The 27,334-nt window shown below is 37.6% G+C and overlaps 1 protein-coding gene across 5 annotated transcripts in view; it reads right to left on the reverse strand.

Annotated features, from left to right (window-relative positions):
• The window catches only part of LOC122805673 (neurexin-2-beta-like), a 1,444,051-nt gene that overhangs the window by 1,005,255 nt on the left and 411,462 nt on the right, over nucleotides 1-27,334 (reverse strand). The window contains exon 1 of one of the 5 annotated variants that reach the window (XM_044076000.1): nucleotides 11,540-11,591. The exons of the other annotated variants lie outside the window; for them this stretch is intronic. Coding sequence (XP_043931935.1) covers nucleotides 11,540-11,576 — 37 coding nt within the window. The 5' untranslated portion in view covers nucleotides 11,577-11,591. Of the gene's footprint in view, nucleotides 1-11,539; nucleotides 11,592-27,334 lie in introns of those variants that run through there. 5 annotated transcript variants of the gene reach the window in all.

Consider the following 27,334-nt stretch of genomic DNA (forward strand, 5'->3'; position numbering starts at 1 on the left):
AGCAGCCTCATCTGTAAGGCCACGGAACATATCATTATAGACCTCATAAATAAAGACATAGGTGCCCTCCATACCCTGGATACTACCCAATTCAGCTTCATCAAGGGTAGAACCTGCCTGTTACATCTGGTGGATTTTTTCAAAAAAGTGACCAGGGCCATTGATGAGGGCAAATCTGTGCACACAGCATACCTCAACTTGGCAAAGACTTTCAACACAATCTCACACTAATGCATTACTGATAAACTTAGCAAACTGAATGAAAACCCCTTTGTTGTAAGATGGTTTGCTAACTGGCTCATAAACTGGGCACACACTATCAAAGTGGGTGACTCCACATCATCCAGCAGACCTGTTACTAGTGGGGTGCCACAGGGGTCAGTGCTGGGCCCTCTACTGTCTGGAATATACTTCTTGGAAGTTCAGGTCAAAACTAAGGGGTTGTGGCTGACCAAGTTTGCAAGACTGCAAACTGGGTGCAATTATTGAATCCCCAAATTATGTCAGTATACTCCAACTGGTGTCTTAGTCATGGTCTCAAACTGAATCCAAAGAAATGCATCATATTCCCTTCGGCACAAACATTATCCCTTCACACTATTAAATCAACAATATTACCCTAAGCACCCACAAAGGAGTAAGGAACCTTAACGTTGACCATGATGTGTCCACTGTAGTAAGTAAGGCTTTTTACTTAGTACACTTGATTAGTAAAGGCAACACCTTTAGAGCAAAAGAGGTTATAACCCTTCTATACTCTGCACTAATCCGGCCCAAAATGGAGTATAATGTCTCGTTCGGCATGTGTTATACAAAGCACCTGCAGGAATTGGAGAGACCTCAGAGGTTTCTAACAAAGAAGATCAAGGAACTCCAGAATGTGCTGTACACAGACTGACTAAAGTCCCTGTAATTTTACTCTGTGTCATATAAACGTTTTAGGGGGGACTTATGCCTGGCTTACAGAGCAATCTCAGACCCAAACCTAATGAACATGCTGCATATCCATTAATTAAATGAGACTAAGGTCACCCCATTCCAGGGACCAAAATATGGCCTACAACTTAAATACAATATGCTAGAGGGAAAGATTTATCCGCCAGTGACTGCTGTGTCTTTGGAATAGGCTACCTATTCATGTGAAACAGAACACCTGTATGACACTGTTCAAAAGGAAACTGGACGAGTGGTTGGGGCACCATAAATTCTTACTGCGAATAGTGCCCAGAACTCTCCTGAACATGGGTTGTCATTACTAAATGCAATTTCAGATATTAACTAAAATTTCTATGGTATTACATTGGGATGAAACAGCTAGGCTTGAAATGACCTCTGGGTCGATGGCCTAGTTATCTGATATGTTACTATATCCTATTTTAGCCACAATGTTGGATAAAGGCATATATATATATATATATATATATATATATATCTATATATACATATATATATATATATATATATATATATATATATATATATATATATATATAAATAACAATAAAAATAAAAAACGACCACTCCCACACTCAGAAAACATGAAAAACTAGTGTAAGACTTCTTTAATTACCGCTTTCATCAACAAGACTTCATCAGAAATGTAAAAAACATATTGCACACAACCTTCTTTAAATACACTGGTCATTAATTAAACATAATTTCATAACAAGCAGCAATTAATTATCCAATCAAATATGTATAACCAAAAAATACAATGAATAAAATAAAATAAATTCATTCACATACACCCTATGGTCCTTTAAAAAAACATTTAATATTTATTACAACATTTAATCCCGGGGGGTTGTCGGCTCTTAAATTTATTTGCCATTTGGTCTCACTTTATTCTAAATAATTTTTAAAATTACTCCCTCTGAGACTAAGTCTACCTTGTTCCAAGACTGAAAATAAATTTTTTTTAAAACCAATACATTCTAAACTATGTCTATAAAGTGCGCTCCTACTATTCTTTTTCTTGATGAGGTCTTGTTGTGTGGCAGTGGTCGTTTTTTATTTTTATTAGTTTCTGTGTGACCATGCTCTTTTTGTTTATATATAAAACAATATCTAGTAGGACACAATAATTCAAAAGTTCACAAAATGATAAGACACACACGTGTGTAATCATTTTGTACACAATCGTATTATCAAATGACCATTAAATATTGCTGTATGTGCCTTTGTCCAGAAATATGGCTAAATTGAGATTGAAGACAAGTTCACTGCAGAGCATTTGTGTTTCTGAACAATTCTGAGGAAATTTATGACTTTGCAAAAACACACACAAAAGTTTATATAGCTGTCCATGTAATTTGCTTAGGTATGTGCTTATTTAGCTATTATTTTTGAAGGAAACAACTCAAAATGTTGCACAATTTCTTCAATCTAAAGGAATCACTATTTTTCCTGGTCCCCTTCAATAAACACATCACATTGAATGACCTTTGACGACCTTTATTAAACTTCCATAACATAGCTTTAATCACCAAATTTATTAATTACAACTGGGCATAGTATGGTTCCTTTTAATCACAGCATAAACATCCTAGTAATGTTAATCAGGACAGCGTACCTACTCGTCCTGCCTCAATAAGCAGCATCCATACCTCTGCTCGCTTACTTTACTTATGAAGCAGCATCCCATCTCACTTCATACACCATTCATTTAATTACCTTACAAACAAATAAGCAGCATCTTTACCTCTGCTTGCTTATCTATTTAGCAAGCATCCTCCAGCTGCTCACTTTTCTTTCCCCAAATCCTTTAAACGAACATCCAAACACCAGAGGAGGAACAGAAGAGGGCAAGCCTGTCCCTCTTCTCCACCACCAGCCTGACCAGGCAGTTCCCCCTTCCTCTTAAGCAATTTTTAGACCTAACCACACATAAAAGAAGGGCTAAACCAAACATTATTCAGTGTACAACATCCACCTGAAACCAAACTGGGTCCCTATCAACCCAACACCCTGTCATATGACTACCCAAAACCACAGGTTGACTAAATGGTTAAAATAATCCAATGAGCCTTCTCCAATACTTAAATAACCATAATTTTGTATAACGTCTGTACCTTAAGTAACTCTCATTTACTCTGACTACCAGTAATATGATCATAAGGAGTCCCAGAACATTATACACCTAAGTCAACACCGAAACATTAACCCAATGTCACATGAAAGCATGCAAGGTCAATCCAGTGTATGTAATAACAAAATTGAAATTTGCTTTCCAACATCCAACTATGCAATGTAAACAGAAAAACATAATAACCAGCCTAGCATTTGCTGACCAACAACCCCCCTTCTGAATGACTAAAATACCCCCCATCATATAAAGTGCCACATAAATATAATTCCATGGACTTCCATTTCCCAACACCAAACCCTGAAACAAAACCTCTCTTAATAGCCAAAGTCTGTCAAACTTTATATCAACCTTCCCCAACCCTTGACCAATAAACCACCAATCAAGATTCTGTAAGACCAGTTAGCCTAGTCACCCGTGCAACTATGGTACCCTCAGCTAAATCCTCCCCACCAGCAAAGAAAGAAAAAGGGTAAATTCACAGCACACATGTAACCAATGCTTCTAAATGACCACATTAAACTCTGTCAGGTACCCATCCTATTGATCAACTGCCCAGCCACTACTCTTGCCTGCAACCGCATTTGTGAATAGAATGGACTCCCCCCACATATAAACCAAAATTTCCTCACTGACAACATTAAGTGCTACAGAGGGCTTATCTCAAATCCCCTATCCTCAGTAAACCAGCCCCACTGTATCTCTCAGCAAGTCCTATCACAGCCAAAGATGGAACATACTGCTACAAAATGGATCTATGATAGGAAATAAACTACATAAAGCAGAGAACTAAAATAAAATTCTTCTCAAAATTTGCGGAGCAGTACCATAAAGGTAATGAGTGACACCTACAAATATTTCCTTCCCCAAATACGAGTGTCCAGAGAGATTTCATCCATTTCAAATAATGCCTTAAAAGTAAGTTGGAGGCCTCTGAAGTCTTGCATGACCCAACAGTGCAAGAAATCAAACTTGTGCCAGGCACAACAAGACATCTTATATAATGAAGATAAACTGTCTCCAGGGAAAACTCCCCTATTCCTATCTACTCTCCCTTCCCCCCCTTTTGAGAGGCATAGTCCTGGGCATTCTGTGAACATCTAATGATGACACCAAGATCCTCACATTCTGTGCATACCTCTCCCCCCTCTGAAATCTGTATATGAGAGGTATGAGGCTATTGGAAAATGTCTGTGTAGCAAGAGTATGTAGTTAGCATATTTCACCCAGCCCCCCTCAAAACCTTCACCGTAAATGTCAACCCATACCTCTCAACCACTTAAGCCAAGAAGTCTGGACAAAGTCATAAATAATGGGAGGACAAAGGCCCAAAAGTAGAGACACTTAAAATGTTGATCTTACAAACTTAAACTGATAGAATAACAAATTTTGCATTACCATGAATTGCCTGAAGGGTATTAAGCCTGAATCTCAAATCTGTCATTTCTGACTTCATGATGATATGCTAGACAACCATAGTTTTATGAGAAACAAACCATTGTCTTTAACCAGCAACCGGGACATCCATTGAAACAGCCTCCATCACTTCCGAATCCTCCTCCTTCAGGACACCAATCACAACCCACTTAAGTCCCGTATCATGCACTCCCCCGTCTGTGATTTCATTGTGCACCACTCAAGAATCCGAGACCTCCATTGGAACAGCTTCCATAAGTTTTGAGCTCCCTCACTTCCAGTCACCAACCAACGTCAACTCAAATTCCATTCCTCCACAGTCTTCAATAAAACAAGCAGAATAAATATCTTGACTTTTACCATACAGGAACTGAAACAAAAACAATTCCCCAAAACCCTATAACTAGACACTCTGCAGCAGCACCTTGGTACTTTGACCCCCCCATAACTTCTACATTGAGATCTGACAATTATGCAAAGCTGCAATAGAGAACCCCAATGTTTAAGAGGTGACTAGATAATGAGTTCATTTCTGTCTTTTCTGTCACCTAAGGCCACAATGTCCACTTTACTGCAGAGAGCAGTCAAATATGAGCCAAACATCCTTCTCAATTTCCCTGAGGAATATACCCAACAAAGAGTATAAGAAAACCAAGTAGACAACCCCACCTAGAGCAAATCTAACATATCACTGTTTATAAGCTTACCAAGCTGACAGACCACCCACCTCCCCTTGACATAAGTCCCTAATATAGCTGTTACAAACTCCTGTAATCTCTACCATGATCAGAGACTAAGCACAAGAAAGCTCATACCTTGCTCTGCCCTGCTCTCCAGACTGAAACCTGAATGCAAGAGTCTGGACACTGTGTGCCTACGCAAGGTATGATTCAAATATTGTGATACTGCCCCCCCACCCACCCAGCTGTTCTGACAATCCCAAAAATACCTGCTAGCTGACCATTACCTGAACACCTGAGTAGCATACTGAATCACCGCATCCTTATTCTGTTAAGGTAGAGTCAGAAACCTTCAGATGCAGTCCTTACACAGGGTACTAAATGATCAATGCAGCCCATTAACTATCCCATCATTACCCTAATCTTCCTTGAATGAAGTTCCATATATTTCAAAATGCTCTGTTACTCATCCCCACTAAACCTCTCAACCGCTTAATACAAGAAATGTGGACAATGCCTAAAATAATGCGGAGACAAAGGCCCAAAATATGAACAGCTTTTAAATGTTACTGCTATAAACTTAATATGGTGTTAGAATAACAATATCTCTTCTTAGAAATACCAGCAACCATAAAATTCAGAGTTAGAAAACGGGTTACCGACGAAAACCAGCACCAGGATGTATACCCCCTGTGGAGATGTGTACCACATCCAACCGAGCTCATGCAGATTCCAAGTTTCCTGCCATTTAATGGCTCTACAGACATTCCCTCCCCTTGAGCCACCTCATCTTCCAACTCTGTTTCAAGCTTATTAGCATTATATTAACAGTGTTTGCTTGTTTTTTTTTGAACCACATGCAATACAGTTTCCATGAACCTATGTGCAGATGCTTAAACCCTGCACCTGACTCCCTCATATGTAGTTTAACCTACAGAAACCCTGAGTAGCATATTACTGTTTATCACCCGAATGCACACCTCCCTAAACACCTTCCTGATCTGCAAAACACAATGAATACCCTGCACTGACACAAGAAATAAGCCTGTGTTCAAATACTTACCCTTTATTATATTATTTATGTATTTCTTTCTTTTTATTTTTACTTATTTATTTATTTAGGGAATGGTGCCACTATGCAAGAAGTCAGAAAGTGTGCCCTCACCCAAAGACTGTTAGTGCTTTACTGAATGAGAACAGTTAACTGCCTGCCACCCATAGAAAACTAATAATAACAGCTTTGCATTGACCTGAGTGTACCGAAGGGTATGACTGAAATTCAAATTACTGTCATTACTACCAACCTCCACCTTTAATGATCTCTGTTTTCACCAGAAAACCAGCGGTTTATGAAAATGGACCCAAACTATCATGCAAAATTCTGGTGAAAATCCAAAGAGTTTGAAAGGAATACCCCCCACCCCCAAACCGGGGGACACAGTAGAAACCCAGTTTAGTACCATCCATGTATAACCCTTTAACAACTGAGCACACCCAGACACAAACAAGTTATGCCTCTGCTTAGGTCTAGGCCAGGGTAGACCGCTCTCTGCTAGGCACGCATCATCTATTAAATTCATAGCCGGCACTGCTAACAAAGTACTTCACTTGCCTATTCCATTCCTTGATGCAATACCAGGGAAAGTCTGACATAATGGGGGGGCCCAAACATAGGAACAGCATTAAAATATTTCTCTTATGAACTTAGGAAGTTCTAGCATAACAGAGCTTGTGTTAACATGCATTTTCTGCAGGATATGATGCCTGAAACTTAAACAGATGTCATTATTTAGTGATTCTTTCCTCAGATCATCCCAATAATCTGCCAGAAACACACACTGTTTTTGCAGAAAAGAACAAAATTATGAAGTAACATGTGGACATTACAAAAGAAAAACCCGCACACTCACCTTTGGCTGATGATCAGCACCACGCCACGCATAGGCGACAGCAGCCATTCATCTACCCCACCTGGAACCCACGATAACCAACCCTGGCCATGTCAGCTGAGCAAAATGCCTCAACCAGTTACCTGGGTCTGAGAAAAAGCCAAAACAAAGGATTGCACAACTCTCTGGGTCCACAGAGTGCCCAACTCGACCACTGAACTGACCAACCCAAGGACCCAACCCAGCAACAAACCCCAGTTGACTCCCCCTCCAAACAACAATTCTCACCAGTCATCAGTGGCAAAACCCAGAAAACCAACAAGAAAATGCCACCGACCACTCGCAACAACCCCTGTCTATCCGCTCTACTACATTCCACATATATCCCCTCAGCCATACTCGGACAAGCAGGGAATAAAAGGAAACATTTTTTTTTTTTTAAATAAATAAACAATTAAATCCCGGAATCAGCAACACAACAACAAAGATCACGTGAAACTACAAAGGGATCCCAAAAAGCCGTAAAGCCACCCCCTGTCAAGAGAGCACGGCCAACCCAAAAGCCACCACCATGGCATGCACACTATCACCACCACGGTCCCCAGTGTTCTACTCCCATTCAAGCCATTGCCAACCAAGGGAAAAAAATATATCTATATCTATATATGTGTATATATATATATATATATATATATATATATATATATATATATATACACAAAACACATAGCATTGACTAGCTCATCATCCACCTGCTATCCAAGGCCCACCTGCTCTCTACCGGTCGTCATGGGAGTGACTTGCCATAGCACGTTCATGCCAAAATGTGGCTCCTTACCCAATTACACTTGCCTAAACCCCTTAAGCCCCTCCCTACCCTTACCTCATTTCCTTTCAATCATCCCTCCTTCCATTTAACCCTTTCATTTCCCCCAACCCACTTAACTCCCACTAATATACTACTCTAACCCCTTCTGAAGATGTCCCTGGACAAATCGTTTTTTTTGCCAAACCTCATTTAGAAAGATGTCTGAATTTCTTAAATTTGAGGTGAGGTGGAACCACAATATTTAACTGTGAATACAAATGCAAACTTTTCACACTATACCCTTGCTTAGGCTATCATTCGGCTTTTTACATGATCATCTTAAATAACTTACACACATACATTATGAAGAGTGTCCTAGAGAATATGAATAAATGCAAGAAGGGAAAGAAAACATTGCAGCAGAGATTAGGCATGGTGAATGACAATGCAAATAACACAATAGAAATTAAAGTGTGGTGCACAAAACAATTAAGATACTTGTAGGAATGAGACATCGAGACATTCAAGTACAATCAGAGGAAGAATATGAAATGTATTACCATTATAAAAGCAAAAAGGGACAGAAAGAAGTATTTATCTACTTACTCATTTATCAGATATGAACAAATGTTCAAATATATTAAAAAGAAATGAAGGAGTAAATACAGTGTTTAGAGTATTATGGATAGTTGGTACAAGAAGCATTAGAAGCAAACTAGATAAAATAATATATAAAATTATGTTTCTGTTTTTACGAAAGAAAAGGAAGGAAGATGGCAAATATGGGAAAGCAGAGATGTCTCTGATGTGGGAATCTGAAATGATAAGCTATTGGTAGAAGGTTAACTATAATGTATATATTCATGAATTATTAAAAACTGATATATGCATGAAATGTTCCATTTACAGCATTATGTATCTGCCACAAGATGGGCTAAAGTGTATGATAATGGGAATAATTAAATCTTGTACATTTTTGCAAGGGAAGGGGTTGTAAATATCTTAATTTTAGAGATCCAAGTAGTTAAAGGGAGGTTAGCTGGAATTTTCATCTGGAAAAAGGTACGGCAAAGTTAATACAGACAGTATTTATTTTCTACTAGACACAGACAAAGACATTAAACAATGATAACCAACAGGTGTAATTTATTTTGATTTTTAGTAAGCCATTTCATTCAGCATGAAGTAGGTTCTGTTAAAGTGCTTACAAAAGGTTTGTTAAGTGGTTGGTTAACTTACTGGTTATTATACAGATTACAGTTACTTGCTTATATGTGGTGACCATTCCCTATAGTTGTGCATTTATGCTGTTAGTAAATTAAAGTAAAATGGTGCAGTGATGCAAAGTCACATGTAAGGTGACAAAACAGATCTTTCCTTCCTGTAAAAGCAAGCTTTTACATTTTGTTTCAGGGAGGTGTTTTATTCAATCTTTTGCAATCAGTCCCTTCAATTCAGATAGTTTTCTGACAATTTGTTCAAAGTGGGATTGATTACAGTAGGGAATTGTTTGAGGTAAGCTCTCAAGATCGATTATTGGCAATATATTTTTCATAAGTTTTATTTTTGGACCCAGCTGTATTTGTATCAGTGAGAGAAACTGCTGGTAACTTTGTTTAAATACAGAGAAATTAAAAAGTGTTGTACCTTTGAAATGAACAGTCCTATTGCAAAGCATGCACTTTTTCATACATTCCTGTTCTCAGCATGCCTGCCATACACTGTCATCATTGACACAACATCTTATTCATTCACCTTGTGAAAGAGATGACTGTAAGAGAGTCCAATAGTCTACCATCCATGCAGCTAATAGGATTATACTTCTGTCTAATCCCCTTCCTCATCTCTAGTAGCAATGCTGGTGACTAAAATGCTTAAATTGCAAGCTGTATCAATACATTGATTGCATGTATGTTCAACCTGGCTACATATTAAACCATTTGGCAAACCACATGTCCTGTTTCTTGTGCTTTGGTAACACCCTGTTGGGTGTCTGTATAGCAGGAGGCCAGACTAACCCCCTCCCCTCGGATAGCTAAGTCAGCATTATACACTCCCTACCACTCCTAGGCTGTGACTTTAGCACCCAGGTGATTAGACAACACTCTCAAGGTGTCAGGTTCACTGTCAGAACTTTACTTCCTTGCACCAAGCAAACAATATGAAGTGTATACTAAATGCTGAATGAAACTGAGGGCAATGATGCTGTACAAATAGGAATTATAACAAAATGTTAGCATGGTAAATAAAGTATTAGCTAAAGCAAACAAAATGTGCAGTTATATTCTGACAGGTTCTAACAATTCTGAAGTAGTACAATTGATGTGAAAGGTTTGGTGAAGCTGCATCTTCGTTGTTATGCACACATTTTGGCGATCATGTAGAAAAAAAGCTGGCCAGAGTATTTAAAACGATAATGATGAGAAGAGTAATTATATGCAAGAAAATATGGTAAAAAAATTAGAAGTAGAGGTCAGAGTGCTTAAATACGTTGTGTCACAATCAGACCCTTGTCTCATTATCTGCCCCGTGCAGTATGAACTCTGATCTTGCTTTCTAATGAGAATTTGAAGTACCATGTATAACACCACTATTAACACGGCTGACTAAATATACAGGTGACAAAAACATACCAAAGCAGAGACATTTCTTAACAAATTAACATGAAGCCTTTCTATGCTAATCAGAGAGAAAGAGGCAGAGAAAGAGAGTGAATAAGATATCAGAACATCTGAATGATTACTGCTCTGTAGGTTGGCTACGTTGTTTCATTAATCAATGAATATGTTAATAGCAATTGAATAAATCAACAGATAAATGCTCTAAAACATGTTGTTCTGATAGCACAACTATTTTATCAAGCATAATACAAATGCAATTGTTCTGGTGCAACTGGAGAATTACAAAACAGGGTACTTTGTTTTGATTCTGAAATGTAATGTGCAAAGGCAAATGTACTTTATATGCAGTTGTAAAAGAGAGACTTTGTTATTTTAATAATAAATATTTCAAAATCAGAAGACAGCTTTACAAAATTATACCTGACAACTGACAGGATTGAACATAAAATGTCAAAGCAATAAAAGCTGTTCTTGTAACCTGCCCAAAGTACACTTAATCACATTCCCATACAAAATTATCTTTGCCCAGTGTCACTACAACTCAGACAGTAAACCATCAGAAAAACAAACAAACAATAAATAAATAAATAAATAAATAATCTTTTGCCATTTTTCCTCACTTTGCTGCTATAGCCACCCCACAAATTACAGGTATTAAAATAATACACTTCAGTTTTTAAGTTGATATGATAAATCTAAATGCACAGATTTTTTTCTGTACAGTTCACAGTGTTCCTTCTTCAATATTCACTTATTCAACATTTTGCTACCTTTGTATATAGGATTAACAATCTCATACTTAAAAATGATTCTGTTCTTCATCTTCCTGTCATCACATTTGCAGCAGCTCAGAACAGTGTGATCTTTTGCTCCAAATTCAAGGAATAATCTCAGTCTGCAAAAATTCTGAGCTCAGCCATGTGAAAAAATACGATTTTCCATTAGTCAGCATATATTCCATTGGTCTGAGAAACTATATAAAACACTGAACTACTATCAGTTCTCTATAGTAATGCAATTTGGGGTGAGGAGATACTTACTAAAATATTTCCTTGACTTGTATTTTGATGAGTACATTTGACCAAGAAGATGTTTGCATTATTACCTCGAACATGTGAGCGGTCTGTTTTTGATGAACTGATCCTAATACATATTTGATTAAGAGAGCTTCCTGAAAAATAGTTTGCCCAGTAGTGGTTTATGAACTCCCTTGCATATGTTATTACTACTACGATATGAGTTAAAAGGAACCTATGAACCTATATCAAAATGGTCCAGGAGGAGGCGGGATTAGCAGTTGCCTTTACAAGTCTCTCATGCAGTAAATAAATGGCATATTTTCCACTGGACTACTGCATATCCTCTGTAAAATGTTCCTTTATTTAGACAGGATATGGTCAATAACTGAAGGAAATTGTTGTTTATGCACAGAGAGGAAGCAGAGCAACAAAAGAGTTAGACGCAATAAAAATGAATGCAATTATTGGTATACGTGCATAAATTAGTGTACACCACCATGGTGGAATCCTTACCATCTCAGATTCATGTGAGTTAAAAAAAAAATTATATTTTTAGCTGAATGCATTTATATTTGGCAATAATGTTGGCGTGTTATGTCACTAGCCATTTTCTAAAATGTTTAATGCCCAAGACTTGTTAGAACCTCGGAGGTATTTAAAATAAATAGGGTGGATACAAGGGGTGAAGCCCCCTGCATAACAATAGTGGCTTTCTTTTATACATTTTCTTCTGGTTTCAAAGAAACGGGATGTTAATAAAAAAGTCCGTACTTTTATGACTCTTGTCATTATGTACTAATGCTGCTGTATAAAGAATACAGTGTTCCTCAGGGAGGCTGAAGGAGAGAGCTGTAATGCATTCCCTTGTGGCTTATGGCTTATTATAGGTTCATAATTTCACAGGTAGTTGTTTGGCATGCAGGTCAGGAGATCAATGAGAAACCTAGCCAATTTTCTCAGTTGCTGCAGAGCACTGTTTGGTTAAGTGACATGACCAGAGAAGCACAGCAGACAAACAGAAGTTGAAGGAATCAAAACGTGGGCTATAGGTAACACTTTTTTAACAGCTCATAGCCATAATCATCTGCCCTACCTGCACTAACTTGTGGACAAGTGAACAATATTTGATAAACAACGTTGTGCCTCATTTTGTCAGAATCAAGTAGGAGTTTCAGCATTGATATTAACTCCTTATATGATCTTTACATTTCTGAGTTTATTTTATTTTATTAACATTTATTAACAGGTAAGTGAGCTCGCCCAAACATTCTTTTTCAGCTGTGACCATGCCCAAGCAGCTAAATAAACCCCTATACACTCTTGAAAACAAACAATGTGGCAGAAGTTACAAATGTCTTAGGAATGTTTATTTATTATTTATTTTATTTTACATTTGTTGACCGGGCTAGTCTAACTGGATATATGCCCATTTTTAGCAGAAGCCCGGGGAGAAAAGCTCCAAGCATTAGCAATGACAAAGCATACAATATATACTAATAGTAAAATGAGTTACAGTACGTTGTTTAGATTGAAGGTAAGATAAACCTGTACAGAGTCCTTTAGCAGGTTTAAGCTAATATCAAATATAGAGAGCAAACATTTGAGAGATAGAAATACAGTAAAAATAAAAATAATATATATTTGTTTTTAGTACTGAGAAGGAAATAATTAGTATAGGTAGGCAAGATAGAACAGTGGAGAAGAGAAATGTAAGGAGAGCAAGAAGAATGTATATGCAACTGTGACATACAGGAGTTGGAGTAGAGAAATGTAGGGAGAGCAAGAAGAATGTATATGCAACTGTGACATACAGGAGTTGGAGTAGAGAAATGTAGGAGAGCAAGAAGAATGTATATGCAACTGTGACATACAGGAGTTGGAGTAGAGAAATGTAGGGAGAGCAAGAAGAATGTATATGCAACTGTGACATACAGGAGTTGGAGTAGAGAAATGTAGGGAGAGCAAGAAGAATGTATATGCAACTGTGACATACAGGAGTTGCTGTATTATAGAAAAGGTAAGCAGTTCTCAAGTAGCTTCTGTACTTTATTTCAGTGAAATTGTACTAGTCTTTAATCATGCCAAATAATTTTAGATCAAAATCATACAGCTACAGAGAAAGAGAGAAGAGCTGGGGATGAGCACTGCAGCTGCTTCTAAAATTCATTCAAGGGGAAAATGCAAAAGGCTCTTTATAATTCGGCGTGCTTTTCATTTAGGAAAAACAATCAGTGACATGAAAATGTGTACAACATGCAGTAAATATGTGTTGGTATATTTGTGTGTTCCCTCCATATCTGTGCTTCTATAAATGCACATGTGTATTGTATGTCTGTGTGTGTGTGTGTGTGTGTGTGTGTGTGTGTGTGTGTGTGTGTGTGTGTGTGTGTGTGTGTGTAACTAACAAGCAGTATCCCATACAGAGTGTACACTGCGCATGCTATATATCACAGTAAGGGTGCATCATATGACTGATTCTGCATGCATAATTCACAGTCTACTCCAACAGACCCATCAATACCTTACTCTGCTTTGAATATGGGCAGGTATATGATCTGTGTGTTTTCACCCTTCAGTTAAGCGCTTTGTGCAAGAGAAAAGTTTAGTTGCAACTTGTTTTTGATTTAAACAGCTATATTACATTTTGTAAAAGAAGAAAACAATAAGCCCCACTAGTTTGGCCTTTAATTGCATTAGCATTGTATCACCCCTCCATAACTATTTTCGCCTTCACCATTTCTCTTCCTTCTTTGTACAGATCTATGGATTCCCCTTCCTCCACCCCTTTTTAATTATCCATTCTATAGTTTCATATCCTTCTCTGTGAAGAAGAACTGAAAACAAACAGGGCACAGAATTGTTTGCTTGTATCCCATCCTCCTTATCTGTCCATCTTGCTCAAGATGGCCACTTTTCATCTTCTATAGTTGATCCTGTGCATCTGAATCATGCCCCCCCCCCTCACACACACACACACACACACACACACACACACACACACACACACACACACACACACACACACACACACACACACAGACATACATTTAGTGCTCTACGTGATGGAAAATAACTCCAGCTTCATTAATCTATGGTCATAACCTTTCCACTACAAATCACACAGCCTTATGGTGGTTTACAAAGGACTCCTTCTACCAGCTTTATGTCCCTATTCTTGTATGGCCTGCTTGCCTAACTACCTAACAACACACCAGTCCTCCAGGTGCATCACAATCAAGGCCCACCACAGTGGGAAAATTGCCCCTTTACCTCTAGAGGTATCTCCTTAAGGATATACAGCTGCATTCTGTTTGTTGCTACCATTGCTCCCTTAGTCTGTTCTTAATTGTCCAATCAAGATGTGATCAACCGTCCCAGATTCTTTCCCTGCTCTTGTGCCATATGTTCTGCTGCCAATAATTCAAACCAGGGTTGTTTTCATCCAAATACAAAACTTTGCACTTGACTGCATTGAAACTCAACTCCTTCCTTTCAGTTCACTTTGCCTTTACAGTAGGTTTTCTCCTGTTACTGTGGTCTCCTTATCATTTGTCAAGTCTAAGGTAGTTTTTTATTCACCAAACTGGAACTCTTCAGTCTCACTTGGAGCTTACTTCTTTTGTGGTATTTATTTTAGCATAAGCAGTACTTTACTTTTATAAATCTGTCTTGCAATTGTTTGTCTACACATATTTACAGTATTAGTTCTTTATTTTATACTGTTTTTGTAACTCGGGCTGAACCTGTAATTGGTCCTCTGTGATCAGTGTGCATCATCAACATGTAAATAAAGTAAAATCAAGCCAAACTTGTACTAATGACAAGATCTGACAAGTTTGTTTCAACCAGCTGAAGATTCGACTAGTTGAGTCTTGACAAAATATGGTAGAAAATTCTTTCTTTACCTTTTTTGGTATGTCATCAACAAAGCCCAATACTATACTCTTTTTTCACTGATACATCTGTGACACATGTATAGAAGAGTTCTACACCTAGAGATGACCCTTGTGGTATTGCAGTTGTCACTTTACTTTCTTGTGATACTGTCTCATTTACAACAACTGTAGCCTACCATTCAGCCCTGCAGAAATTCAGTTTCTCATTTTTGAATCCACTGAACTCTTCCTGTGTTTCTATCAGTTGCCAGTATGTGATCAAGTCAAAGGACCTTCTGAGGTGCTGGTAGGCCAGATCTATCAGTAGTGCTTTGTCAGGATCACCTGCATCTGACATACAACTGGATTAGATTTTCCCTGACAGTCTTCTGGTCTTGAAATCACACTGCTTTCTTAGAAGACCTCAGTCCCTAGGGCAGCAACCAATCAGCCTTTCCCTAAGAGTTTTCTGCTAAACTTGTTAGGAGCACAGTTCCTCAGACATCTTTTGCCCCCACCCCCAATGAACAAGAGTGACAGAAGTTCTGTCTTTTAGTCCTCCGCACTACCAAATAATTTACTGAATATCTCCATCCAGGGATGAACCAACACTGTAACATGTTGAAAGGATCAGGACATTTTTAGATAATATTTTTCTATACAGATCAATGATCTTTTCATACCCTCTGCACCCCTATTATTTACTATTATTGCTTTTCATGTCACAATGGTAGAGGGGAAAAACTTCCAAATTATAGTTGGCTGAATACTCAGGCACTGATACAAGTTAAAAATATGCTTTACTTATGGATGATGACAATATGAATAATACAATTGTTTGACAAAAGCTTTGCTGATGGCCAAGCTGGATCTTTGAAACACAATCTTTTTCTATGAACACATGCTGCAAGAATATTGGAAAGCAATAGCTTAGTCTTTTATCCCAAAGCAAAACAGAGGCAGCTGTAATCTTAGCAGCTTTGTTGGGCTGACTGATACTGGGGATTTGTGTACATGCCATCTAACAGATACTCAAGTATCTCACTGACAGCTCCACAAAACAACAATGAAAATAACCAGCTTGATATGCTTTATTACAAGTGTAGCCCTGTTACACAAACAGAAATGTATTATAAAATGCTAAAAAGAAGAATAGATCAAGCAAATTAAACTGATTAGAAGAAGAAATTGGGTATTCTGTTCTCATGTGCATTGAATAAATTAATCCAAAGCAGGATTCTCTCCCATGGTGTCTAAAAATGGATTCTCAGCAGAAAGCACTTCAATACTTGTACGGCAATTGCAAATAGCCTAGAGTTAATAAAGGAAAATAAAATGAAAATGCAATTGTAAAGGCTAATAACTAAAACATTTCATCTTCTCTCCCCCCCTCCTTTTCAGTCATCTGCAGACGTGTTTAATTGAAACTGGAAGAGTACATTCGGGCATACCAACTCTGTTTTTAACACTGTCATCACTAGAAGGCAGGCTACCAACCTACAGTTGCTCTGCAGTGACAAAATGACTAGTATTACATTCCACAGGCAAAAGGCACAATAAAATATATGTTTAATCAATATTTATTAAGCATTTTTCTCAAGTAGCTAGCAATTTTGAGCATCGTGAAAATGAATTTATTTTTATGTTCTAATTTATTTATTTTTTTGCGCCATTGTTAAATTGATCTCCTTTATTAATTTGTGGCTATTAGATTATGAGGTAAGCTGCCCCATCTACAACATAATGCGCAGTTTAAGATTCCAGTGGTGTGGCAGTTCTTTATTTTAGAAAAAAGACACCATATAAATTAAATATGCAACACACTTCAAAATAAAAGATCTGCATGTAGTCTGACTACAGTCTGACTATTCAAAACATATGATTAAGATTATCACTGCATGTATGGCAAACAGTCATCACAGATATTTGCCTTTTAGTCTGCTCACCGCCAGTCTGCATTTAAAGAAAATGATGTTTTTAAGTACGTAATATAAACCATAAAGTATCCATTAGAACTGTCAGAGAATGTCATCACATATGCAGAATGAGTTATGCTCTGCAAATATCACCAGTGAGTTAAAAAAAGAACACATTCCCAGAGTTTGTGAAACTCTTAGCTAGGGAGAATGTGCTATCACCACCATACAGAATTATTATTATTATTATTATTTTCCTTGAAATATTATTTTTATGTGAGTCACATGAAATATCAGAAGTCTTTAACTCCCAATCATTGCTCAGTACTTTTCCATATGACTTATTGTGCATTTTTATTTTTTTACATGAGATAAAGCGAATTTGTGCATTCTGCACTAAAGGGTACTGCAGAAGGTATCAACATTTCTTTGATCAAATTAAATATAAAGAAGAAAACATGCTCTGATAATTAAATAAGGAGTGTTGTTCATGGCAGAGTATTATATATAGCTGTTTTTGATGATCATGTATGTGTCATTAGCATGTGATATACAAGATGTGTATAAAATCGCATTATGGCTCCCACCACCAGGACTGGGACATATTTCATGCATTCTGTTATGGTGTTAGAAGACTAGAGGTCTCATGTTACTTAAATCCACAGGAAAGGTATCGAAATTCCAGAAAACACATCTTAGAAGAACTTATAAAGCTTATAAAATATGTTTGCACATAATCATTTTGGAATGAAGTAAAAGAGACCTGTATTGAATAAAGTAAGATTTTCGTATCTTAGGATTCAACAAATTCTTCATTGCCAGTCAGTCATATGGTAATGCCGATGCAGCTTTATTTTCAATAACATAAATATTTTTATTTCTGTAGATTACTACACTTATGCATGCTTGCTTCGTGCATGCACATGCACACGCACACAAATATATGCATATGTAGATAAGTAAAATGCATGTCTTTCATGAAAATACTAAGCAAAAGAACTACGTTCAAATAGAAAAGCTGTAATCTTCTAATCTGTTTGCTAAAAGGATCTAAATTCACCCAGGAGCACTGTTCAGTAAGTGACTTGCTCAGTGCTGCACAGCAAGGAAGTGCAGATTGAGGGAACCAATCCCAGAGCTGCAGGATGAAGCTCATCGGCAACTCACAAATTTATTCCACTGCATAAAACATCAAAACCTGCTGTCTTTTACTTTGCCATCTTCAGATATACTCTGCCATCAACTGGATGCTCTTTCATAACAAAATGTACAGTCCCACAGTGCAGCCTTCTATGGGAAAGGGGAAAATGTATACTGCTTTTGCAAAAGTGGCCATTAACAGAACCATTACACACTTCCATTTTCATATCTATTGCCATTTCTATCATTGGTAATAATTTAGAAGTCATCAAACCAACAGGAAAACAGTATCTTATCTTAAGCTGAGCATTATCAGATCACAAATGGTTATGGCCCTGGAGATGTCAGGTTCTACATTCATACATCCATAAAGGTGATAACGTCTTTCTCCAGATGGGGAAACCTTGCATTAAAGATCAGTGTATAGCAGTAATGCATTTCATGGGTGTTCACTCTTTCATGAGTGTCGCAACAATAAATGATGAACTACAAGAATGAAACAACAGCTTACCTCACATCAGCATAAATGGATTTTGCATATAATTTATCTCAATGTTTTGCATTTCTGAATAACAAGGGATATTTATGACAACCGTGTACAGATCATATTATCCTTATATTGTTTAATCTGATCATCTTGATAGTAACCCAAGTTGTAGTCTGGTGTAAGATTATGCCTTCACACCTTCCACGACTTCTAGTGAACAGTAGTATTCATAAGTAAGCAGTAGGACATAATCACTGCCAACAAATGAAATTTGTAAACTGCAATTGCCCTGATATTGCATGGCCAAACTACTGTCTGAATAATCTGATTCCCTTAATATTAAAAATTTTCAGTAATAAAAATATCTTGGTTTGTGTAACATGAGAACTAGCAAAGAAAAGTAGTTTAGGTGTCAAACCCATTAATACAGCATCTTATTGTTCCTCTAGTAAAATCAGAAATGTTTACTTCCTCTACAAAATCATAGCGTGACACTGGCAAGTTCAGCATTAGACCAAAAAAAACGTGATCATTGACAATTCTTTTTTTAAGTAAACTGACAACATATTAGAAATTATGACTAGGAGATACTATTTAGGAAGAATACAAAAGGCAACCGTTGCAGAAAAAGACTGATTGTATTGTGAATGAATGCACAGACAACTAATTTCAGTACGACAAACATACTCAGAAATGCTTCCAAAACAAATGTCTTTGGTATAGCAATCTTTACAATAATACTTTACAAAGCCTATAAAAAGGAGGAAAACTCAACAAATTACTGACTTAGTATCTGAATCTAGCACTTTCAGCCATACCTGACAGGTGAACTACATCATTCATTGCATATAATATACCCACAGTGGATATCAGTCTCTGCACTTCATTTAAGTAATGCCCTCTAAAAAAAGAGTAAAAAAAAGGTGTCTTTCAGAGTGGACTGCCTAAACCAGCCATTTATGAGGAAGACGGAGATAATGGTATTCCATTCTACCACACGTGCAGACAATTGAAAAGATCAATTTAACAGCCAATGTAAAGTTTTACTACCTTCCTGAATAACGGATTCCTTTCAGTCCTTGGCTGTGCTCTGTTTAATTGCTCTATCACCGAGGCCATTCCAAATCACATATTTTACCCATGTTTTAATACATTTGCCTTTTTAATGCCTTGTCAGTCTGTCCCATTTGACAAAGGACTTTTCTTGCAAGCAGCATGAAAGGCTGCAAAGAAGTAAAACTGCTGATGCACATCTTTGGCAACTCTTTTGATTTAACACTGTCAGTCCTTCAGTGTATACCCATTTACCATGTAAATGAGTATGTAGTTCCAAATTCTGGTATTTATTTCAGTTTTGTACTCAGATAACTGGATTGGTCAACATGCGCACCATAGTACAAGACATAAACAGAAAATTATATGTAAAATAAAGAATACAAAGACTTGTACATAGTACAATAAGAAAGTAGAAACAATATATCTCTGTCATTTGGTATTAGTATGGATAGTATGCACAATTAAGGTAGACATTCAGCCAGTGGTCATTTGCTATGTCTTTACAAGAAGGACATGACTACAGCATGAGCTGAAAGATGAGCTCAAATCACAGAAGCAAGAACTTCTGGTATCCTCAAACAGTTGTCCTTTTAGTTTGTTTCTGAATAAATAAAGGGTTGCTTGCTGCATCACTTCCACAGGTAGATGATATCAAATAGCAAGTATCCGGAAAAAGCATTTTCTCATGAAGTGGTTTTAAAACAAGGTGATAAAAGAGTAATGCTGTCTTCATGGCTGTCTCTAAATGTGTAGTTGGGCCACTTGATTTCTTGTTTTTTTTTTTTTTTTGGGGGGGGTGGGCATTGTCGTATTATCTTTGCTGGCTCCTTGATGAAGTTTGCAAGTTCCTTTCCTCTTCTTCTTCTTCTTTTGGCTTTTCCCGGTTAGGGGTTGCACAGCGGATCACCTGTCCGCTCATGATTGGCAGTGGAGTTTTACGGTGTCGACTTGCCAGCCCAGCACCCAACCTTCCACAGAAGGCACACACGCACACGCTCACACCTAGGGCCAATTTAGAGTGTCCAATCCACCTACAGCGTATCTTTGGGAGGAAACCGGAGCACCTGGAGGAAACCCATGCCACCACAGGGAGGACATGCAGACTCCACACAGAAGGCACCCCAGCCGAGGATCGAAACAGAGAACCTCTTGCTGTGAGGCATGCAAGCTCCTTTCCTCTATCATTACTAAATAATTTTGCACGGCACGTGCACTACTGCTCTGCTGCCCCTTCACTAATGGTTGCGCTAAGATCGTGACCCAGACCAAGCAGAATGCCTTTCTTGGGCTTTTACTCCATCAGTTTTCTAAGCGATGCATCCCTCATTTGATTGTCAGTTTAACACACTTCACATGAAACTGCTGCACAGCTAGTACCCTTTCTAGCTATAGATGTTTTGTCATCTTTTTCCTCTGGCTGTACAAGATGTCTTAGACTAACCTATCAAAATAAGTGTATATGTGGCTTTACTGAAACATAATTGACTAAGTTATTTTCACAGTAGATAGAGGTCCAACTATCAAAGCTGTACACTGCCTGTTGAACAAATCAGCTGTTAAAAATAATGCTTTTTCTAAGGATTATTATTCCTATGCACTGTATTTCAGTCTTCCTCACCACAGATTCTACCTGAAAAGGCTCCACTTTAAACAGTACCATACATCCTTAATCACCAAATGATTGGGTACTTTTCCATTATCGGGGCAACAGCTGAGATGTACTACCCCACACACGCAATGATCTTCTTAGCCTATGTTATTAATCTTCCTAAGTATGAACTCAGCTTGATCACAATGAAAACAATGCTTTCTGTAGCTCTAATTTTATTGACATGGTTACCAGAAAAGGGCCTCCCTCTTGCATCCTCTCTGTTGTCAGTTGACCCTTTTGTTCTTGGTGGACAAGATCTTGTTTTAGCTGTTTTATTAGTTCTCTCTCTCCAAAGAGCATTTGATAGCCTGAAAGTCCGATTTGTATGCATTTCAGTGAAGTGAACCACTTCAAACTACAACAACGCATTACAAAAGAATCCGGAAAACGGAATTCAAAGGCACAAGTAACTCCTGACTTATGGTGTTCCATCTAGTTAACACCTCCTCTAAACATGTAATGGTTGTCAGGTTTTTACAGAGTGCTGCTTAGTGCAGATATAAATTCTCAGTAACAGCTGTGCGATCATTGCGTGCACGGGGTAGCGCTTTACAGCTGTTGCCCCGATAACAGAAGAGTACCGATGATTGTATTAATACATTACACTTCCTAGGTTTCATCTTAAATGCTGTTGCATGGGAATATCTTATAACAAATCGATTTTTCTAGGTCAGATTTGTTAGAATAGTGACAAAGTTATGAACTTTCATTGGACTCATACAGTAATTATGTGAAAAAAAAATAACCTTGATATGGCAATTTTATATGTTGGAAATTGCAATTAATCTTTAGTAAGAAAATGTTTTATTTTTTAGGTAATTGCTAGGTGCAGTAGGGTAAATTATTCATAAACTATGCAATGTTTAGGAAGGTTTTGAGGCACCTGTTAATGTACTAAAACCTTTACAATGCTTTGATTTATTCCATTTTTGTATGCCATTTTATAAAGGAATTTAATGCAAGCTGAAGGGCAGTAATAACATTCATCTACTGTGTGCTATCATTATAGCACAGGGGTGCAGTTTACAGTGCTTTAAGACACAGTATGCACTGACTTATTCACTGCAGTGTTCAAAATGAGTGCATAATCCTACTATTATTTGTTACATATGTTTATATTTTATGTAAGTTAAATTGCATTCCTGCATTGCATAAAAGCAGTTATAAGAGTAAGAGTTCTAGACTGGAAAGGTCAACTAAGAATACGAGAAAAAAGCATTAATCATACATATGAAGACTAAAGATGAAACAAATGCATGTCACTCCACTACAAAATATGAAGGCAAGCTAGACAATCTGTCTGTCCAGTCTCATTTCTTTGAGCTAAAACTAATGCACTGAAAATCAGATCAGTCCAAGCATCCATGAATATCATTGTAAAATGAACACAAATTTAATAGTCCTGCAGTCCATTTATCAGCCTGATCAAACTATTATTTGAGATATGTTGTAGAGGCATCTCACAATTCATCACTACATTTATATAATATGTTTTCCAACTATGTGGCCACACTTAGAACATATAATTTGAGAGCTCTGGCAGATTTGTAACTCCATTTGTAATGAAAGGAAATAATAGCACAAACAAAACAGTAAAATACATCATTTATTTCATAAAAGGTGCAAGATCCCTTGTGCCTCATAATTAGCCTTCAGTGGGTAAACCACAATAAGTAATAGTGTTATTTAAATATACTACCATTTTTTTTCACCAGTAAAGTAATCAGATCTTGTTGGCTAAGAAATTGTGAGTGGGGTCTTTACTGGGCATAGAAGTACTTTTACTGACCTAGCTTTATTGTAAGTACATCATTTTAATATTTGAAAAGCGTGGGTTCATCCTTGACAATATCTAGGTCAGGGTCTCAAGTATTTCCTACTAGGGGAATCTCTAGAGAATACATTTCTGATTATGTTAGTCCATAAAGAAAATTTGTAGCTGCAATGAATATCATTTTTAATGTTTTGTGCAAGTATTCATGAAAAAATCATGTAGCTACTGCAAAGACATCATCAACAGATGCAGTTCTGAAAAAAAAGACTCAACAGTTAACTATAATAGAATGAACCGAAGTGACGTGGAAATGTTTTTTAGGATTTATATAAACTAGTGTGTGAAAATAGCATACAAGCACATACAAACAGCATTATAGCTTATCTGAAAAGGATGAAACAGCATCTTCATTGCAGGGCTGTCGAAGAGTGAAGGACTGTGTCATTGTGAGTTGTGCTAACCATACACAAAGAAAGGTATTTGGTAAGAACACTAGTTATCTTGAGAGTATTTGGAGAAAAATTGTGGTAGAAGATGGTACACTATGCTACATGTACTACACTGCTCATCTCTGTACTGCCAGTACAGTGTCTGATAATGCACACAATAGAAGCTGAAATTGTGCAATAATGTTTAACAGGTACTGAAAAAGGACCATGTAAGCTGTGTATCTCACTGCTGATTTAGAGTTTTATGATTCAAACTTTAAAGACCATAGAGGTGTTTCATGTTTTCTGTAAGGTGCTAGATGCGTTTGGTAATATTACATTTTGAAACACAAAAAATCTCTCTTTGTCTCATCCAGTACTAATTTGTCGGGCCATGAACAGCACCAACAGACAGGCGTGACCCTGAAAGGCAAGCTTGGTAAGCAGCAAATGTATAAACCTTAGGTTTTAGGTTCATTAAAGCACTTGATCCCAAGGACTGTATAAAGCAAGAACTAAAAATAAATAATTGCTAAAAGTAGAACAAAGTAAATATAAAGGTTTAAAAATGACAAAACACAATAAAAGATAAATTTTACATAGTACACATTGAGATCTAGGGAAAATTTTAACACTTGAGTCAGAAGTAGCTTTTGAGTTGCCTGTCCCTACTATAAAGTTAGCTTCTAAATCTCTTTCCTATCATATCTCATGTACCTGAAATATCAAACTGGGAAGTCTATTTCCATAGACTCTTAAAGCCTGTGTTACTCTCTCTTTCATATCACCCCGCTCGTTTATTGCACACAGCTAAATTCAGAGTGTTACCTTCTTTCCCGCTTACTTTTGAAATCTGTAACATTTTGGACTAGACTACCAATCACTGGAAAGCATGGGAACTGGTTTTCTGGATCATCTTGGGATTAGTGCTGCTATTTTTCTCTTTGTGATAGGAGTGTAGAGACATTATATTTTTTCTGAAGAGTGCTGCTATAATTTTAAATTATTTCTTATACTTCTCTGCATTCCATCAATACAAAGTGTGTTTGCTTTTCCTTGGTTGAGCTGCTGCAGGTGTGCTTTGAAATCACTTTAAAGTGTGTTTTTCGCATTGCTGTCTTGTCTGCCATGGAATCACCTTGTAGTTACTTCTTCTAAGTAGCCGTTTGAGATGTTTCTGGTACCTTTCCACTTTTGGCTAACTAAACTGTGTTTTGCATTAAGAAGACTGGGACTATAATTCTAGTGGCAGCAGAAAGGTAGCCTAGTCTGTCCAAGTTGTGAAATTCAAATGGGGTCTTAAAGGGAGATAGTTTCATTAATCAGAGGGCTTTTTAGTTGGTGTAGTCAATCTTCTTTGAGTCTATAAATCATGTTGTTCATCATGCAGCAGTGTTTGGCACTGCCTTTTATTTATGCAGGCACACAGAAACTAAATTTTCCCTAGAAAACGTCTCCTGTAACTTTACCCAGTACACAGTTGCACAAAGGGCAACTTGCTTGCACACTTAGAAGCACTGACACAGGAATTCACTCATACATAGCCTAGCTGTAGTTTCAACCTTCATAGCACCTGAGTTAGCCTGCTGTAAAACACTGCTGCACCACCCCTTTGTAATTTACCTAAAATATACCTGACACCGTAGATGAACACTTTCTCAAATTTTCTGCTGCCAGCTTGGTAGATACAGGTATTCAGAGACAATGCAGGAATTGTCACATGTTCACTAACAAGCAACTAATCCTTAAAAAATGGATACAGTGTGGGAGAGATGTAATTACACAATATCACTATAGGAAAGACTCTCACAAAAAGCACACAAACTAACATTGAGATTGTCAGTAAGCAGTACACAGCACTAGCCCAGCATATGTTGAGGCACATAAAAGCAACCTACCACCCAACAAATACACCAACAAATGCTGAGGCACTTAAATTAACCTTCCTAAACCCCAAAGACCTACTAGACATCCATCCTACAAAATGAATCCTCAGCAACTTGAAAAGCACTCCAGCAAATCAACACCCAACAAAACAAATAAAGTCACATACACTGAAGCCTCCACTACAAAGCCTGTAAGGCAAGCCAGCACACTACACAATATTTTAGTCATATGAACCTCCATTTTGAGACATACAGATGTCCCACCTACCAGGCTGAATAAGGAGAAAATTATGGTCATTTATCTATCTGGGGCCAGGATCCACCAAATCGCTCATGCACTCAAGTCATTAGATTACAAGTACAAGTATGACTCAGTTATAGTTAATCACACACTAAGAGATACCGCCATGGACTATCAGAAGAGAGATATTATGGAGCTAATGGCAGTGGGCCCCAGTATGGTAAGTGCCTAGCACTAAGCAGCATTCTATATTCACCAAGGATGATGTCATAATATGAACAAAACAGGATTGACTTCAGTAATTGGTTTAGTTTCTTGTGTCATTACAAGGAGGTACAATATTTGTCAGCATGGGATGATATGGTCAGCTGACGATGCTTTGCCAAGAATGGTCTGTACCTGCCCCCTCTAGTCTTTTGAATATTGGTTAAAACATTGTCCTCTCTCATAATGTCCTTTTTTAGGCAAAGCCACACTTACAAACCTTTCGACATAGAAAAAAAATCCAAGAGATTCAAAATGTTTTACTGCTCAATGCCAGGATCCTAAATATGAAACTCCACTCCCTCCAGGCTCTCCTCATGTGGACAACTGTGCAGCTACTGAGACATAGTTTAAAGCCACAGACAGCACTCCAGCACTGCAGGGTTACAATGCCTTCTACACATTTGTGCCAGCTAATGCACAGGCATGGACCAAAGGTGGTGGTGTTTCAGTCTATAACAACAACAAACTCACCTCAAGACTAAAACAATACGATACACTTGAGCTTCTCCATGTCTAGATTTCCATAGTTATAGTCCCATATCACATCCTTGTAAGCTATAGGTCAGCCTCTATGACCCAAGAGACCCATAGCTCATACGTGGACTTACTGGAGGCTCACACCATCAAACCTAATACCATATTCATGAGCAACTTCAATTACCTCACAATAAATTGGCATGCTTACATGGTTCCAGACTTATAGGTCCAGATATTCCTGGACTTTGTAGAAACCTCAAAGGCTGAACAAAGTAATTTGCCACCTACACAGAGCTGGAAGATACAGCAGATCTTCTGACCGACAAATTTATCTCCAGTCTTACACTCTCCCTCAGTCTGCTCAACAGGAAATGACATCAAACATAACCCCCTCATTATCACCAGGGACCAGGTCCTAGATGCTCTAAGGCCAAAAACACTGCATCAGTGGGCCCTGATAATATCCCATGATGCTGCCTAAATAGCCAGAAACACGACCTATTGGGTCTACTGGAGACAGTGTATAATCACAGCCTTCAGACAGGCTTTCTGCCATGCAAATGGAGAACTGCAACTGTCTATCTCTACACAAGCAAGAATAGTCTGACATCTCATATG

This window comes from Protopterus annectens, chromosome 6.part1 (assembly GCF_019279795.1).
Source record: "Protopterus annectens isolate FY-2018-M chromosome 6.part1, PAN1.0, whole genome shotgun sequence".
Lineage (NCBI taxonomy): Eukaryota > Metazoa > Chordata > Ceratodontiformes > Protopteridae > Protopterus > Protopterus annectens.